The sequence below is a fragment of the Corticium candelabrum genome, chromosome 22 (genome assembly GCF_963422355.1).
Source record: "Corticium candelabrum chromosome 22, ooCorCand1.1, whole genome shotgun sequence".
Lineage (NCBI taxonomy): Eukaryota > Metazoa > Porifera > Homoscleromorpha > Homosclerophorida > Plakinidae > Corticium > Corticium candelabrum.
The window spans coordinates 3,308,971-3,327,686 of NC_085106.1; the positions used below are offsets into that span (position 1 = coordinate 3,308,971).

Below are 18,716 nucleotides of genomic sequence, written 5' to 3' on the forward strand. Positions count from 1 at the left end.
TTACCATGCAACAAATGTCCTTCAGCAAAAATGACTCTTCAACTCGCAGAATCCTAGAATTAATGATGGAACAATTAGTGTCCAAAACCGTGAGTTTGACAGAAATTGCAGGCATAGCAAATGTTGTATTGTGCCATACTAGCCTCATACCCATGCGCACTGTCCCCACCAGAAATAAGTGATACACGCACATACCTGCAGAGTGGAATATAACGATCGGTCATCTGTCATTGACCAACCGACTGGTGTTCGTGACCAACCACAATTTTGCTTTGACCGGACATACCTATACACGACTGTTTAGGTGTAATAATTATTGCATGGACGGTAGGGAATCAATTCGCAACCCAAAAGTCCAGACAATTGACTGAAGCAGCAGGCAAGATCTACAACAAACGTGTTACGTACAGGCGTATGGATTTGTGACGTAGCTCAAGAGCGGGGCGTCGCGTGGATCTAAAATTGAAGTTAGAGGTCTTAGGGACCGGTCATTATTAATTAAATGTCCGGGGTGGGTGGGTGGGTGGGGTTGGCAAAATTTACGGAGGGCAGCAAAGTTAAATTAAAAATTCTACAACATGTGTTTTAGAAAACTTTCGACCCCAATGTTTGACGGTCAATATTTGTGTGAGTCCCACCATTGTGCGTGCGTGCGTGCGTACATGTGTGTGTGTGTGTGTGTGTGTGTGTGTGTGTGTGTGTGTGTGTGTGTGTGTGTGTGTGTGTGTGTGTGTGTGTGTGTGTGTGTGTGTGTGTGTGTGTGTGTGTGTGTGTGTGTGTGTGTGTGTGTGTGTGTGTGTGTGTGTGTGTGTGTGTGTGTGTGTGTGTGTGTGTGTGTGTCGCGCGCGCATCTGTCTGCAATATATAGACATACAGAAGGTATACAATGAGAAATTTAATGCACTTGTTGTAAGTTCAATACTTTAGTAAAAGTCTACAAATTTAGAATGCCAAGACTTGCGCAAGCTAAAAGCAAAGCGAGTTATAATGGTGTTGCTAGGGATTGGAACGGACGAGTCTGGTTTATTTAAACTGTCGCTGCGTGTCTCGAACTTACCATCGTCATCTGTCTTGACCTTCGACTCTTACAATGTCCAAGATGATTTTATCTGACTCCAACTCTTCGCACTCGCTGTCATTTACTAGATTTGCACTTGCTCAAGGCTCCTCGTGTCCGTAGAGTTTACCTGCAGCCATAGACTTTACTAAATGGCTCTCGATTAATAAAATAAAAGTTTTTCCTGCTTACACTGTTTTTCCCTGCTTATGACAATCAACGTATTTTCAAAGCTTGGAAACGAGAAGTTGCTATAATACATCCCTCTATTACTAAAATGTTCAAACTTAATTAATTCTTGCACTTCTATTTACTCAAATTGTTGTTGTATATATTTAAAATATTGCCGCTTACGTAATTACTACACATATAAAAATACGGTCATACGGTCGTACGTCAGACGACTGTACTATACCCTTAGCTCGAATATCTGGGTCTCGGTAATGAATAGAGAAGCACATTACAGTGCCAAACCATCCGGTGTATGTAATTAATATCTCGTCACGTGATAATATTTTGCATACTGAGGTTTTAGCCCAATTCACTCGTCTCAGCTAAGGTTTTCAATGCATTCGTTTGCAAAGCGTCTCCAGACTTGCGTAGACTTACAGGTCAGTCGCTTCGTCCGACAAACAGACGCACTATCATGCATGGACAATGCACGTCCCCCTTCGCAAATTCTCGTAGAGCGCCAAATTTTTGTTGAAGACGACATTTTAAATTAGTAATTTTTGCAACGACATCGCGGCCGCTCAGCCACGCACACCGAAAATTCAAGCTGTCAGACTGCAAAACCACTATGCAGGAACACTGTGAAACAAGAAAATGCACCTTTGCTCTAATTGTTGGTGGAAAACATGCACGTGCAAGTGTAGACTAGGCGTTGTTTCTATGTGCTAAAACGCTAGGTGAAGAAAAGGACTAAACGTCATGTACAGGATGGACGCCCGATGGCCGAATTCTTGTTGGCAGCTACCGAACAAAGAGACGTGGAGCCTTATGATAACATCATGTTCGTCTATTGATCGGAATAGCTTCATTATCTGCGCTATTCGAGTATAAATATGGTCGTACGGTCGTCGGTTAGTGACTACTGTACCCTTAGCCCGGATATCCGGGCCTCGGGTAATAATATCACTTTTTAGCACGACATTAGAAAAAGCTTCGACTAACGTACACCTTACACACTTTAGAATGACACCACTATATACTAGATTTGCATCAGACACGCCCATGAAGCTTAGAGTTCTTAAGCGTAGGAACCACAGGTCAATCAGCAGCCTACCGTAGTACGGTCACTATAAATAAAATAAAGTCTTTAGTATACCTAATGACGTTATAGTGCAATGTGCATGTGCGACAATCGGTCGACGAAGATTACATTCAATTTAGACAATGCTGTTACCGCGCATTGCGGTTGCCCCCAATCTGGATGCCATTCCCACGCCTCTGTGCATTGAGCTAAATCCAGTCGTATCTCTTATCTCATGTGGCTGTAAGGTACCGTAAGCAACAGCGTGCACGATTGCGATGACCATATGATAAAAAATCCATGCAACGACTCCACGTTTCTGACTGCTAGTGCATGGTTGCTGCTAATTGCTTATATTTCTAACTACACATAATCACGACATAGCTTACGGTCACGTATTTACGCACTACGCAAAATTGCCTAAGCACAAAGTCTACTGCAGTCAGTCGCAGGTACGAGGTCCTTGGCAGTGGCCGAAGCCTACTGCTCGATAAGACAAATGCTGCTGCAGATCGCGGAGTGTACCGTCTTCAATCAGGTCCCGGATACATCCGTTGAAACCCGTAGAGCTACCGAGTTCGATCACTTTGCCGACATCCGGGACGCCACCGACACAAACATGACCCGTCGCATCCAACGAGTCAAAATCACCGCCGGCCACTTGACTCTTGGATTTGTCATCAACCACAAGTGTCCCTTGCAGGCCGTTTCTGACTGCTTGAATGCAATGCCACTGGTTGTCGTCGACGTTCTGCTCGCTGGTGAGTGTCAAAATACCAACGGAGTTAGGTCGAAATGAGAACTCAACTTTGCCGTCGACCAGGCGGATAGCAAAATAGTCTTTAGGATTCGGTACGGCGTCTGCCGGCAGTTGACGTGTATAATAAATCAAGCCAGCTTTGCACTTGGTTCTCACACACACCGAGATATTGGTCGCAAGCCTTGTGAGCGTGTTGTTTATCTCGAGATAAGAAACGCCGTAGAATCTTGCAGTCTTCGTTTCGTCTAACGAATCCGAACGCGTCGAGCAGTCGTCTCCCGTAAAATCCGCCGGACAGACGCAGTGGTGTCGTCCGTTGTAGTCGTCGATACACACGCCGCCATTAGCGCATGCGTTCGCGTAGCAACCACTCACGCATATAGCAAACGACGAGTTATACTTGACGAAGTCGTTTTCTGCTGCCGACGCATCGCCAATAAAACCGACGAAATCACCGCCGCCGTTCTTGCCTCCCAATTCTATCGCGCCCAAGCCGGAAAACGACGCGCCGAATCGAGAACGTCCGATCCGTTTTCCGTCGACGAATATCTCGACTTCGACGTCCGTTACCACGACAACGAATCTGTGCATGGCGCCGTCATCCAGCGGCGACGCCAATGCAAACGACTCCGTCATAGTTCCGACTTCCAATTCGAGCCTGTCTCCGTCTCCCTTCGATGTTATGCTTAAATCATCCGGGCTCTCTGTGGGCACTCGTAATACTGTACCATTGTTTCCCGGCTGTTGCCAGACGTCAGCAGCAAAGACGTACCCTGTTGTATTCTCACTGTATGTCACTGCAGTTCGTCGAACTTCGCTTCCGTTAAATGTTGCTCTACCAAAGGCGTCCGTAGAGGCATCAACTAGGCTCACGATTCCAGATGTCACGCCGCAAGCGTTGAATTTGTCTTGGATTGTCATGGCATGTTGGCACTGATCACCAGTGAAACCATCCAGACAGGAACAACTGTAGGAGGCGACGTTGTCCGTGCAAGTTCCGTCGTTCAGACACGGATTGGACGCACATTCATCTACATCTTCTTCGCATCGAGAACCCGTGAAACCCGGCACGCACTCGCAATTATATCCGTTCACTCCGTCGTTACATCCGCCGCCGTTCTGACACGGAAACGACGAACACTCGTTGACGTCTACTTCGCAGTTGTCTCCCGTAAAACCGAGCAAGCAAGCGCACCGATACCCGTCCAAATCGTCGGAACACGTCCCGTCGTTGCGGCACGGCATCGACGCGCATTCGTCGACGTCCGTTTCGCATTGCTCTCCGGTGTACCCATCAATACATCGACAAGTGTAACCATCGACATGGTCGACACACGTTCCCCGATTGCGGCACGGATTGCTCTCACATTCGTCGATGTTTTCCTCACACAGAGCTCCAGTAAATCCAGGCTTGCACAGACACATATATTCGCCCACCAGATCATTACAAGTCCCATTGTTCCTACACGGATTCGATTGGCATTCCCGTAGTTCCGTTTCGCACTGAGAGCCCGTATATCCGGGATCGCAGTGACAAACGTAGAACCCTTTTTCGTTCGCACACGTACCCGACAAGCAAGGATTAGACAAACATTCGTCTATCTCACTCTCGCATCTCTCTCCCGTAAAGCCGATCGGACACACACACTCAAATCCGTTGACGGCGTCGACGCACGTGCCGCCGTTCGCACACGAGTCGGCGCCGCAGTCGTCGATGTTTACCTCACAGTTAGCGCCGCTTATACCATTCGAGCATGTACAGTTATAATAGTCGATTCCGTGCGAACACGTGCCGCCGTTCCGACACGGCGACGACGCGCACTCGTCGACGTCGGCGCCGCATCGACGGCCGTCGTATCCGTCAAGACACGCACACTCGAAACCGTCGACGGAGTTCGTACACGTTCCTCCGTTTTGACACGGGTTACTCGAACAGTCGTCGAACGCCTCGCAACTCACCCCGTCGTAAAACATCGGACAAGAGCACGTGTATCCTCCCGACGTGTCGCTACAACTGCCGCCATTGAGACACGGCGACGTCACGCATCCGCGAGGCGTCCCGCACGCCGCCGCGTTGTTCCTAATGGCGATAATTCCAGAAGCAATTGCCTACACACAAGATATCATCACGTTAGGTCTGTTATTAGTAAATACTGATACGAATGTTGTGATTTACTGTGAAGTGTGTCTCGATGCTTCTGTTGAGAAAGTAGCACAGCGCATCGTTGCTCTGAATCGCCACGTACGAACCGATTTTGTTCAAACCAGCCAGTCCGTCGATGTGTCGTAGTTTTTCATTTAGAAACACCGACAGCGATCCGCCGATAGTCCGAAGAGCCAATAACTCATCGACATCCGTAATGCTCTGACAGACAAAAAAATTGTTATAAAAACGACGGCAGCTAGTATCCGTGTAACAGTACATAAACACATTAAAAACGCGTTTAAAGTGATTCGATCACAAGTGCATGTTCCACCAATACTAAAAGTTTTGCCGATACCGATACCAATGTCTACACTTCTTTTCTGAATCCTTCAGCAGCCTAAACTTGTCAGAGTGCAGGTATTGTAAGTACTTGAGCTTACCCCACCTCTCGAAACGCTTTCTGAGCATGGTATTTTACACGATGCCTCACTGTTGTCTACTGCCGAGGCCGCAATAAGACAACATGCCACTGGCACGAGAGGCCACATCCGTTAACCCTTGATGTGCCAAATCAGCACGCGAGGTATCGGCAAGCAAATTTTTACCGATACCGATGCTACTATCCAACTCCGGTATTGACAACGATACCGATACCAGTATCGGTGGAACACTGCAGGAGTCTGACTAAGACTAAGACTACCAGTTTAATATGATTTTGGCAAAGAGCTCAGAACAAGTTGCATGTTGAATGTGAATGCTAGCAAGAGCCTAGCTGTCATTGGCACAGACTCTTAGTCAAACGAGCAAAAATACGTCGAGAGATCGTGACCGTAAGACACTGCGTATGCGTGTCAAATTTCGGAGTTTGCATTAAATGCCAACAGCGTTTGCTACCAATGAAGAAGCACTATAGTGCTAAGCCTTCAGCTCCTCTAATCATCCAATGACGGCACCCGCTCTTGTGACAATGAGCGCATGCGCAATACTGTACCCTAACGATTCCGTGCCTCGAGTAATTAATTAAGTGTCAAGAAATTTAAGCATTCCTGCATTACCTGTTCATAAAATATGGCGAGGCGGCCACCGACCGACACCAAATTTTCCAATCCGGAAAGTGACCTCAGCTTGTTAGCACCGATTTCTACACTTCCTAACAAACACAAACCACCATCGATCTGCAGCCACATTTCATCCGTAACCACGGAAACCGACCTGTAATAGACGTCAAGCTTCGCAGCTCTGCGATATCAGTCAGGTCGGTATTCCCTTGAATGTTTAGTACGGAAAACTCGGAGGACGGAGAATCGACGTTGCTGGAGAGTCCGGATAAATTTGTGAGGCGAGTATTTGAGTAGATCTGAAGACCGTTGTACGTCGTCAAGTTTTCCAGACCGGCCAGGGTCGTCACTAGGGTAGACTGCAAGATTATACGCCCAGACACACTCTGCAAAAACACAAGATATCATGGTATCCACACATACAAGTGCGAAATGCGTCTATATGTCCTGCGTCTTCCGTCAGTAAGGCGGTTATAAAGAAGTAGAGATATAATATATATATATATATATATATATATATATATATATATATATATATATATATATATATATATATACATATATATATATATATATATATATATATATATATATATATATATATTATATCTCTCTCTCTATATATATATCTTATATATATATTTCTCTCTATATATTATATCTCTACTTCTTTATAACCGCCCTACTGACGGAAGACGCAGTCTGTGGACACGTCACGTGCAATCTTTGTTGCGGGGTCCCGGATGTGCTAAATAAATTCGAATCTTGTCTTCGCGCTTTTATCGATAGAAATCGACAAACTCCCCGCGTAGTGCTTAGTACAGAAAACATGTAGGTTGGATTTGGTGCAAATTCAATCAGAATTTGGAGAGAAACGAAAGCGAAGAGTAAGTTCCATCGGCAAGAAATATTTGATTGCTCGAGGCTTTGCAAAGGACGACGACACGTCTAGTGTGGGCATGTGTTCAAATAAACTGGAATGTGTAGCGTTTGCCTCATCGAGAAATTTTACGCGTGGGTCGACCCCTCGAGAGGAAACCCGGTGCATAATTTTTGTAATTTTTTACGTAAACCTTTCCCTTCGCGTGCCAAGTGTGTGTGCCGATTTCGGTTGCGAACGGACAAAAGACGTGGCCGCGTATCGCGAACACACACACACACACACACACACACACACACACACACACACACACACACACACACAGACACACACACACACACACACACACACACACACACACACACACACACACACACACACAATTTGAGCTTTATACTAGGTTCATACCGTCAGATTTCTGAGTGGAACGAGTGACGTTATGTCGCACGTAGACGTGCAATGTATGTAGATGCCCGGATTTTCCGCCACTCGATTGCACATGCCCAGTCTGCCGACAAGCTTCTGACTCGTCACTTGAGTTATCAGACCTCTCGTATGGCACACTCTATCGAACGACACACGAGCCGTCGCATTGTCGCTTGTACCGCCGTTCACGTCAACAGCGACGACTTGAATTTCTCTGAAAAAAATCACGTGACTTTATGCTGTAACGTCAGAGGGGAGCGATTGATTTCACTATACCTTGTTCGCAAGCTTTGTACGCGATCGAAAATATCCACCATGTTTTCATTTTCGTACTGCAATGTGCTGAGTAGAGCGGAATATTCAGCTGGTGTAGCCTCGCCGTGCAATACCAAACTTCTCGATGTAACATCATACACAATAACCTAATCAAGTGATCAGTCACACAATTATTAACAATACAAATTAATAAATGCTACTAATATAATAAAAATAATTAGTTATTATTTATTGCTAACAGTAAGGCTTGCCTCACTAGGTAGATCTTGACTCTATGAAATCTATAATAGATTGTAATGTAACCTATATACACTATTACTATTACTATGTACTGCTGCTGCTACTACTTTCATTGTTTGTGTTGCAATGTACAAAGAATAGAGTAGTATGTCTAAAAATAATTAGTAATTATTGTTAAAAATTATTAATTATTAGATCTTGAGAAAACGCAAAACTAAGAAGAGTTTACAGTATCTAGAATATGAAGGAGGCATCAAGCAAGCTGTGGCCACTGGCTGCCTAGCTCACTAATCATTAGTAACTTTCTTTGTTAACAAAATAGTTTTCTATAATTAAGACTCTCTAGTTAGTGTCTCATTGCATAGATCAAATAGTTAGTTAGCCTCGGCCTCCCAGACCCGTGTAGCACAAGGACGATTTTGAATCGGCGCTACACGGGTCTGGAAGCCAAGGCTAAGTTTTTAGTGCTTAGTGTTTCATTCCACATGTAGCAGACTATAAATAGTGCAAATCTATTCAAATTTAGACGTTGTGTTAATTAATTATTAATTTACAATCATTAACAATTATAATAATTCGTTGACGACTACCTTTATTCCGCTGACGTCGACGCCCATCGGAACTTTCGTTCTGTCTACGGAAAGACGCTCCTCTCCGCCGTCGGGTGCATCGAGCAACGTCGCCGTCACCATAGCGATGTTATGATCATCCGTCACCAATGTCGCAACATCACCGCTCACCAAACTCACAACGGGTGTCGTCGAAAAATCAAGCGGTTCGAACATCACTGTGTCAACATCAAGTCCCGGATTCTAAATAAAAATATTTATAAGAGACGAGCGTAATTGATATCAACGAGCACGCACGTCCAAACTGTTCAAGTCGACGACCGGAACGACATTAGACAAAACGACGGTCACGTTGACGGTCGCTTCTTTGCTGTAGAATGTGCCGTCGTGAGCGACGACCTTGATCTGTCGGAGTGTTTCTGGTGCAGTCGGTCTTGTCGTGCTGTGTGAGTATTTCACGTGATCCTTGAGAGCGGCCTCAAAGAGTGACGGATCTGCGCCATATGTTTGAGATAACTTGACTTGATAGCCTTGTGACAGTACAGTGGATAGGATGGAGTTGGACCCGGCGACCGCGCCATTGCTGCAGTCGCATGCGCCCATCCTAGACAAAAATACATCACGCACGCACACACACACACACACAGTGGCACACACACACACACACACACACACACACACACACACAGTGGCACACACACACACACACACACACACACACACACGCACACACACACGCGCGCGCACGCACACACACACACACAGTGACATACACACACAGACACACACAGACACACACACACACACAGTGACACACACACACACACACACACACACACACACACACACACACACACACACACACACACACACACACACACACACAATGTCAACACATATGACAAAAGGCGTACGTTATGACACATGAAGTAGCAGACGGCAACTTGCACACAACAAATCTCTCATCGTCCTTCGGATCATCAACATCCAGCTGCACTTCTGTAATTACACCATCCGCATCCGTCACCGTCGCCGCCGCCGGTGCGACCGCAACAGCATCAACCGACAAGAAATCCACTCGCGTCGAATAGTCAACTCCATCCACCGATGCGCCGTTGAGATCAACCACAGGAGTATTATCGTTGACGGTCACAACCTCAATACTTCGAGTACACTCCACAACCTTGCGCCCGTCGTACACCTTAAACGACACCAACCTTGTGCCGCCCGTCGGCTCCGACGCCTTGTTGTCGTATTCGATAGCCGCCAGAAGCGCACGATACTCGAAATCTTTTCCAGACGACGACACGTTGACCATAGTCTCTAAATTCTCGGCGATCAACCCAAACATACTCGTACCGGCGATACTCTCATCTCTTCCATCTGGGTTATCGACGAGTCGGACGACAGCAGACGAAATAGTGTGATCTAAGTCTCTGTCAAGCAAGACGAGATTCGGAGCGACGGCGACGGGTGTCGACGACCCGTTGCCGCTCGCCTCCGTAAACGTCGTATTCTCGCCGTCCGAACACGAGATGACCAACCGGTTGTCGTCAACGAGAGAGACGGAGAGCGTGATAAGGAGAAGATTGCTGTCGTGACGACCGTCGTCGACTCGGACGGCGACGGTGCGGTTTCCGACCGTCGGTTCGGCGGCGGCGTTGTCGTACGTTACCTGTCGCAGTCTCGACACGAAAGCGGTCACCGTATCCGGGCCTTGTAGCACGAATTGAGCGTCGCTAACTGCAATGTTATAAACAAAATAGTAAACAAACGACTGCTGCATCTTTAAGTACCGTATCTTTTCGAATAAGCGCCGCGGCGTTTATTTGTAATGTTTGCTAAATACTTCCGACTGCGGCGTTTTAACAAGGACAGCGTTTATTCCAGAGCGACGTTTATTTACTAGTAAAGGCTGGTTCACAATGTATGCGACGGAGAGCTACCCGTCACGATCCGTCAAACCACATCAGGCGCCGCTCAAGACGGACGACGGACGGATTGCTTGACGGAGGGTTGACGGACGGAGAGAATCGATTCTATTTTTTCCGCTCCGTCGGAAGTTGACGTACGGGAACAAGAAATAATTAGGTACTGTTACCCAATCAGCGAAGCGCAAAACGAGGATGACGTAATCATGCAGCGCGGGAATGGTAATTATCGGAACTGAACGTACACGTATTGCGAACACGACGGAGAGCTGTCCGTCACGTCTCCGTCGCATATTGTCAGATAATGTGAACCAGCTTTAATTATTAATTAAGTATCGAAGCGTCAACTGTGAGACATGGAAAGTATAAGTTCATCCAGAAAAATCTGTCGTCCAGTAGTTAGCGAGTAATTGCACAAGACAGCGAAGTAGCAATGATCAATGCAGTTGAAAGCCAGTGTTAGGCCAAGGTGGACTCACTCGCGTGTATACGCTAAATAAAATGGAGCGTCTATTTGAGAGAGGCGTTTATTGAGAACGGCGTTTATTAGTAAAGCCTCTTCGCAACTAGGCTCGAGTGTCCAGCCGGTCATCTCCCCCCCGCGGCGGAGAAAGACCGACTGGAGACATTCGCGACTCAAAGGAAACCGCTGCCTCTTTATCCTCCAATCAGGATTTTACACGTTTGGTTAGTGTTTGTGCATGCACGTGTATTTACGATAACTGCTAATAGCAATGCCCGTCGTTATTGGCTCTCTACTAATGGCTTTGCAACTGAGTAGTCAATTGCCTTTACCATCTGATATCACATTTCGTTAGCGTGTGAGCTACACCTGCATGTCGTCTTCTCTTCGTCTTCCTTTTCGTACTTGGAGGACTAGGCAGCGCATGCAAAACAACTTCTAGTCCCTCACGGTGTCGTACGTTGCATGCATTGAACGAGTAGACCATCTACAAAGCGTGGTATTTGCACTCAATGCAGGGTGACATGCAGAGCTATGATTTGCGTACATTGCGGTCGACCTTTGGTTGGCCTCTGTGGTAAACTTTGAGTCTAGCATTTTAGAACGAGAGACAGACAACGAGAAGAGCTGGAAAGAGTCGACATGTTGTTCGTAGACTTGGATGGCACGTGTCGAGACTACACGTACTTTCGTCAGAGCGAAATTACATTAGCAAAGAGCCAATAGCAACGTGCATCTCTATCGAGGATGCAAAAACATTGAACGGCACTCTGATTGAAGGAAAGATAGTCGGCGGTTTGTTTGAGTGGCGAATGTCTCCAGCCGGTCTTCTCCGCCGCGGCGGGAGATGACCGGCTGGACACTCAAGCCTACTTCGCAACCGGCAACGTTTAAACACGAGCGGCAATTATTCGAGGCAGCTTTCAATCGAAGAAATACGGTATAGTGACGTACTCACCATAACGGACAGAAATGCCATCACTCGATCCACTCACTGTAAGTCGTTCATCAGGGTCCAACACTTCCGACAATGTTACAGTCGCATTCTGCATTAGAAATTCGACATTATCGTCTCCGTCCGACAGCGCGATTCCCGCCAATTCTCCGACCGAAAGCGACCCGGATCCTTCCGCGTACGTCACTATGGAACGATTCGCCGTCAGAACCGGCGCCACGTTGTTGACGAGTGTGAGAGAAATGTTAACAGCGGTCATATCCGATCGGTTTGCATCGTCGGTGACGATGATACGAACGTATCTGATTCCTCGTCTTGGTTCGGGGGCCCCCGAGAGGGTAGACAGTCTGTATTGCAAACCTCTGAGTCGCGCCTACACATTAGCAAGCGGTGTATAAATTAATGGTAATACAATAGCATATGGTTTCAGCGGCTTACCTCTGCTGTTAGAATATCTCGAGAACCTTCGTACGTTAGATAATGCGACGTTCCACTAAATCCGGTACCAAAAATGGTCTCAACAGGATCCCCGTCGATCAGTTGTACAGTCAGTGTAGCCACCCTATCTCCCATGTCGTTGTCTGTCAACCTAATGTCTGCCTCTGTCCCGACGTCGAGTGCAGTCGCAGCATTTTCTGCATGATTGAGTGTCATTCCGTTTGTCACCAGGTTCGGTCCGTTGTCGTTGAGAAGGATGACGTTGAGCGTGATTGTGATGGTGTTGCTGACTAGTTTGTCGTCGCTAACGTAGATTTGAATTCGTCGCGTTCCCACAGTCGGTTCGGGGCGATTGTTGTGATAAGTCAAGCTGCGCAGCACACGCTGGTAAGCTTCTAGATTTGAAATGCCTGACAGAAAGATGGAGCTCCCTAGACAAACAATGCAAATTGTATGAATGATGTAGTAAAGATAATAAACTTAATCGATGGTTGATTATCATTAGCTAGTCGCCCTATGGATACCCTAGTATATGTGGACGATATTAATGGATACAAAGCAGGTGCTGGCACTAGCACCAAATACAATACACACTCCTGTACATATAATGCAAATACACTGTACGTACAATCACACACACGCGCCATACACACGCACACACAAACACAAGCACGCACGCACACAGACAAACCGATGGACAGTAAGACAGACACAAAGACAAACTTGCAGACAGACATAAGGGTCGCCGGACATTGTTGTAGCATGTTTTCCTTTTCCTTACTGGAACCATTTAGAATGTAATAGTGTTGAAATATTAAATATATGTATTGACAAACAGACAGACAGAGACAGACAGACAGACAGACAGATATACAGACACAAAGACAAACTTGCAGACAAACAGACAGACAGACAGACAGACAGACAGACACAAAGACACAAAGACAAACTTGCAGGCAGCCAGACAGACAAACAGACAGACAGACAGACAGACAGACAGACAGGCAGGCAGGCAGACAGACAAGCAGACAGACAGACACACACGCACGCAGGCATACACTCTCACGTACGCCTTACCGCGATTGATGGCAGTCACACCGTTTGTTCCGGACACATTCACGCTGATTTCCTCGTCACCTCCGTCTAGAGGATTATCGAAGCTGACTGTCGCATTATGTATGACTCTGTCAGCATCATTACGATCTTCATCACTAATACCAAGACCTACCAACCGAGCAACACCAAAATCTCCCGATTCCTCCATGTACGACAACACCACCGAAGCGTTCAGAACGCTCAGCTGCGGAGGATGGTCATTTTCTGTCCTCACACTAATTAGCAGCTCAAGCGGACTTGACACGTTGAACTGATCGTGAAGAGTCAAGCTGAGAATTCGGATCCCGACGGTCGGTTCCTTCAGATAATTCACGTACATCAAAGTCTTGAAAACGTTAAGAAAAGAATCGGCAGGAACCGACGTGACAGACTCGATAACAAACGTCGAGTGAAGCATAACGATCCCGTCGTCTCCCGACCCCGTTCCTTCCTGTTCAACGTTCCGCACGCCGTCGTCGTTCACATACGAAACGCTCAACGCGCTGCCTGACAAATCGACCGACAAACTTTCGTCCGTCCCGTCGACAAGGCCGTTCGCCGTCACGCGAAGTTGACGGTACAAATCGTGCGGACTGCGATCACCATCTTGCGCAGATACATCAGCACCGACCCCCACCATAATGGGCTCGCCCTCTTCTACATAATCAAACGTTAACATTCCTGCCGTAAGCCGCTGAAGATGATCATCGCGAAGATCAACATTGATGGTAAGCGATGCGTACGCAGAGTGCAGACTGTCCGAGACTGTGATAGTCAGACGTCGCTGTCCAGGCGGAGGCTCGTCGAACGCATGCGTGTAAGTGAGAGTTCTTAGTACTTGTTGGTATACACTCGGTGATGCTGATCCAGTGAGAGTAATGGTGTGACGATCGGAACTATAAGAGATTTGGATTTGTGTGTGTGCTCCTCCATCGATTCCTAAAATCTCGCCACAACTCATCCGACAATTGAAATCCGACTGACACATGGTTGTAATGGATTGACTCGTTAATTCGCAATGTGGACTTGTCATGCGCACAACGGCCTCCACTATCAAGTGTTGTTCGCTGTCACCGTCGTTTACTTCAATATCCGCAGCAATCTCGAGTGACGGTGAATCTTCGACATAACGCACTTCAGCGCGACTAATATTAACAGTAGGTCTGACGTCATTTACGTCTAGAACAGTGATCCTCACAGACGTGGTACCGCTCAACGGCGGACGACCGCCATCTCTTGCCACAATCTCAAGCACAAACTGTTTGCCGACTTCAAAGTCTAACCCCTCGATTAACATTACGTCTCCAGTCTCGTTTCCAATGTCGAAATGTCTACGCTCGTTACCTTTCGTAATGTGATATGATATCGAGCCGAATAGTCCCGAGTCGGCGTCTTCAGCTCTCAACGTTAGAAGTCTGGACGGAACCATTGCGTTCTCCGACACCGACAATGAATATGTCAAGTTGTCGAATGTCGGCGAGTTGTCATTGTGATCCAGCACTCTGACGGCAACGACGGCGACCGCAGAGCGAGTACCGTCCGACGCACGAACCCGCAGATTATAATTCTTTGTCATCTCGAAGTCCAAAGCTGAAGACGTTCTTATAACTCCGGTATCAGTAGTGATCTCAAAAGGCTCGTCGACAGAACTACCACTCGTAAACAAATAAGAAATCGTTCCGTAAGAAATAGAGTCGACATCTGTTGCCGTCACGTTGGCCACAAACGTGCCAGACGGAGCAGCCTCAGACACGGCCATCACATAATTCATCCGCTCAAAAACTGGATCATTATCATTGACGTCGATAACATCGATGTGTACCACGACTGTACTCGACATGTTTGGGGCGCCGCGGTCTGTAGCCATCACATTAAAATCATACATCCGGGTCGTCTCGTAATCCAGAGGACCGTCAACAGTAACATCGCCCGTATTTCGATCGACACGAAACGGAACGTCTTTGCCTCGTTCAAGCTCGTAGCTAACAATGCCGTTCATATCAGAGTCCCTATCCGTCGCCCGGACGGTTAGAATCGTAAAACTGTCAGTCGCGTTCTCGAGCACACTCGAGTTGTACGACTCTTTCTCGAACACCGGCGCGTTGTCGTTGACATCCGTTACAAAAACGCTCACTCTTGCACTTGATGACAATGCAGGAAATCCACGATCGGTCGCGACAACATCAATCACAAATTCGTTGTCGCCGTCGTCGTAGTCCAACAACCGACTAATCGAAATCTTTCCAGATGAATTATTGATCTCTATCGGAGCAGCCAATCCCGATCCGACAATCTCGATGTCATAAAAAACTTGAGAGTTAATCTTCTCATCGATGTCGCTTGCCGTCACTTGAAAGAAAGACACATCGACGTCGATATCCTCCTGAATGGTTACGTTGTACGAATTTTGATCGAACGTCGGCGCGTTGTCGTTGACATCTCGGACCTCGACGATCACAATCGATGAAGACGACATGGAAATCGTTTGACCTTGATGATCCTGGACCGTCACACGAACGCTGTAGTTGCTTCCGTTCGCGACGTCTCGATCCAATTGCTTAGAGGTAGTGACGGCGCCGCTTGACGGGTCGACGTCGAACGGTCCGTCGATGCTAAACGTCAATCGATCCCGTCCGTGTCGGTCGTCGTCCGTCGCACTCACATTGACGTCGATCGGCGTCCCGATGGGCATATTTTCAATAACGAAACCTCGGTAGACGTTTTGGTCGAACTTGGGCGCGTGATCGTTCACTGGATCGATGGTAATGTTCGTGACGGGCATATTGCTTCGTGCTTCTTTGTCGTCGATAGCGTAGATCTTAACGGTTCTGACGCCAGGAGTGGGTTCGTCTTTCCCGTTGACGTACCGTAGGGATCTGAGGTACTGCTGGTATTGAGACGGCGAGTTGGCTCCGGTGAGTTTCAAGTATTGCCCGCTGCCGTCGTGTGTCGATCTGTTTTCGACAATAGGCAAGTTGTCTGTGGTGAAAACGTATTCTACGGTATTGTTTGGGCCGTCAACGAGGCCACGCACTTCGATGACAGCCATAGATATGTTGGCACTGTCTGGATCGGATACTGTTATGTTGATACTAGTTACCTGTACACCCAAAAAGAGTTACTATGCGTCTTCCTTCAATAATCGATTCACATCGTTGTCGCTGTAGAATTTCAAGCGTGTGTAATTACCACCGTGTCTGTCTGTCTGTCTGAGTGTCTGTTTGTCTGAATGTGTCTGTCTGAGTGTTTGCTTGTCTGTTTGTCTGAGTATATGTTTGAGTGTCTGTTTGTCTGAATGTGTCTGTCTGAGTGTTTGCTTGTCTGTTTGTCTGAGTATATGTTTGAGTGTCTGTCTGTCTTGTCTCAGTATATGTCTGAGTTTCTGTCTGTTTGAGTATGTCTGAGTATCTCTCTGTCTGAGTACATGTTTGAGTGTGTGTGTGTGTGTGTGTGTGTGTGTGTGTGTGTGTGTGTGTGTGTGTGTGTGTGTGTGTGTGTGTGTGTGTGTGTGTGTGTGTGTGTGTGTGTGTGTGTGTGTGTGTGTGTGTGTGTGTGTGTGTGTGTGTGTGTGTGTGTGTGTGTGTGTGTGTGTGTGTGTGTGTGTGTGTGTGTACATGCCTCTTACCTAATTATGCATGGCAACAGGCAATTTTACCCATGCGTTTGGGAAGTCTTGGTTTCAGACAAGCAAAAACAACTGCACCAGCAGCTTTCATTTCCAGTTGCAATTCTGCCCGACAATTTCATTTTTGTTACTCAAACTATGTTCAGACATTTAGTACGACCTACTTTACAACCACAACAACATTTGATGCCTCACTTTCTGGATAAATAACTGGAGAAGATGAAGCTCACAGTCATTTGGAAACATTTTTGCAGATTTTCATAAGGAGGTTACTACAGACTTGTCATCAATGTCTCAGAAGTCTCTACAATCACAGATAGAGTGTTCCATCTTCGCTAATCTCAAGGAATCTCGGAACCTTCGAGATAATGCTCGCCTAAACACCGTATCATCGATTTATGCCACAGCCTAGTTGCGGGCAATTCCGATCCCAAAGTTAGGCCTCGCTATGGCTTCACATGAATTTGTGATTAAAGTCAAACTCTGGCTGAGAAGTCCTACGTTTCCAGATTTCCCAAGGCTATACGTTGTATGTCCGGACATACAATTGATTCATTTGGAGATCATCTCCTTGGGTGTGGTCACGGTTCTCTACGATCCAGACGTCATAATGCTCTTCGAGACATCATCTATCACACTTTACTTGTTGATGATGCTGGTTCACGCATTGAGGAGCGTTGCAGGAGCACTTCTTTCAATCGTCATGGAGATGTCTATCATTCCAATTTCACAAACAGCAAGCCTGCTTATTTTAATGTTTCCATTTGGAATACCATGCAGCCTTCGTACATTATACCATCTTCAACTTTGGCTGGAGCTGCTGCATTTGCTGGAGAGAAAGAAAAAGATGCTCATCCCAGGCGGACGTGGAAGCTGCAGGCGGATGTTTCTACCCTTTGATAATTGAAACGTTTGGTTTTTGAACACCCGCTAGTTTAAATTAGCTACACTAAGAATAATTGCCTCTAAAATGATGACAAAAACTAGACTTTCATTTAGTCCAGCGTTTAGTAATTTGTTAGAACAATTATCTGTTCGTCTTTGGCAGTTTAATGCTAGAATATTAAACAATAGATTAGATTTAGCAGTGGATGTAGAGCGGTGGGATTTACCCAATGTATAAATAAATATATAAATTTATATTTATTTATGTCTGTTTGAGTATGTCTGAGTGTAGGTCTGTTTAATGTCTGCCTATTTGAGTATGTCTGAGTGTCTGTCTGTCTAAGCGTCTGTCTGTTTGACTATGTCTGAGTGTCTGTCTGTTTAAGTGTCTGTCCGTCGGTAGGAGTACATACCTCTACGCCACTGGCACTGCCTTCCACAAACTTTGCCTTGTAGTCGACGCCGGGAATTGAAGGTCCATTTATATCAACGTGAGGCGGGTCGTTTGTAGCATTAAAGTTTATGTACGCGACCGCTTCGTTACTTGTTCCATCACCGTCGCTGACAGACACGTGGACTTCACGAGGAAGAATCACAGGCATTCCAGGACTACGAACAAGAAGAAATATTTGTCAACACGGTTATCATACTTTCAATTAT

At 46.5% G+C, this 18,716-nt stretch overlaps 1 protein-coding gene across 1 annotated transcript in view; it reads right to left on the minus strand.

The window, feature by feature from the left end:
- Window positions 1-2,646: 2,646 nt before the first annotated feature.
- LOC134197715 (uncharacterized) overlaps window positions 2,647-18,716 on the minus strand; it is a 35,158-nt gene continuing 19,088 nt past the window's right edge. Inside the window, exons 5-17 of the mRNA XM_062667062.1 lie at window positions 18,470-18,665; window positions 13,529-16,646; window positions 12,452-12,882; window positions 12,017-12,386; window positions 9,579-10,407; window positions 8,962-9,268; window positions 8,686-8,907; window positions 7,856-8,001; window positions 7,562-7,793; window positions 6,428-6,659; window positions 6,271-6,365; window positions 5,246-5,434; window positions 2,647-5,178 (exon numbers count right to left, since the gene is read on the minus strand). Of these exons, the coding sequence (XP_062523046.1) occupies window positions 2,752-5,178; window positions 5,246-5,434; window positions 6,271-6,365; window positions 6,428-6,659; window positions 7,562-7,793; window positions 7,856-8,001; window positions 8,686-8,907; window positions 8,962-9,268; window positions 9,579-10,407; window positions 12,017-12,386; window positions 12,452-12,882; window positions 13,529-16,646; window positions 18,470-18,665 (8,794 nt within the window). The 3' untranslated portion in view covers window positions 2,647-2,751. The remainder of the gene's footprint in view (window positions 5,179-5,245; window positions 5,435-6,270; window positions 6,366-6,427; window positions 6,660-7,561; window positions 7,794-7,855; window positions 8,002-8,685; window positions 8,908-8,961; window positions 9,269-9,578; window positions 10,408-12,016; window positions 12,387-12,451; window positions 12,883-13,528; window positions 16,647-18,469; window positions 18,666-18,716) is intronic.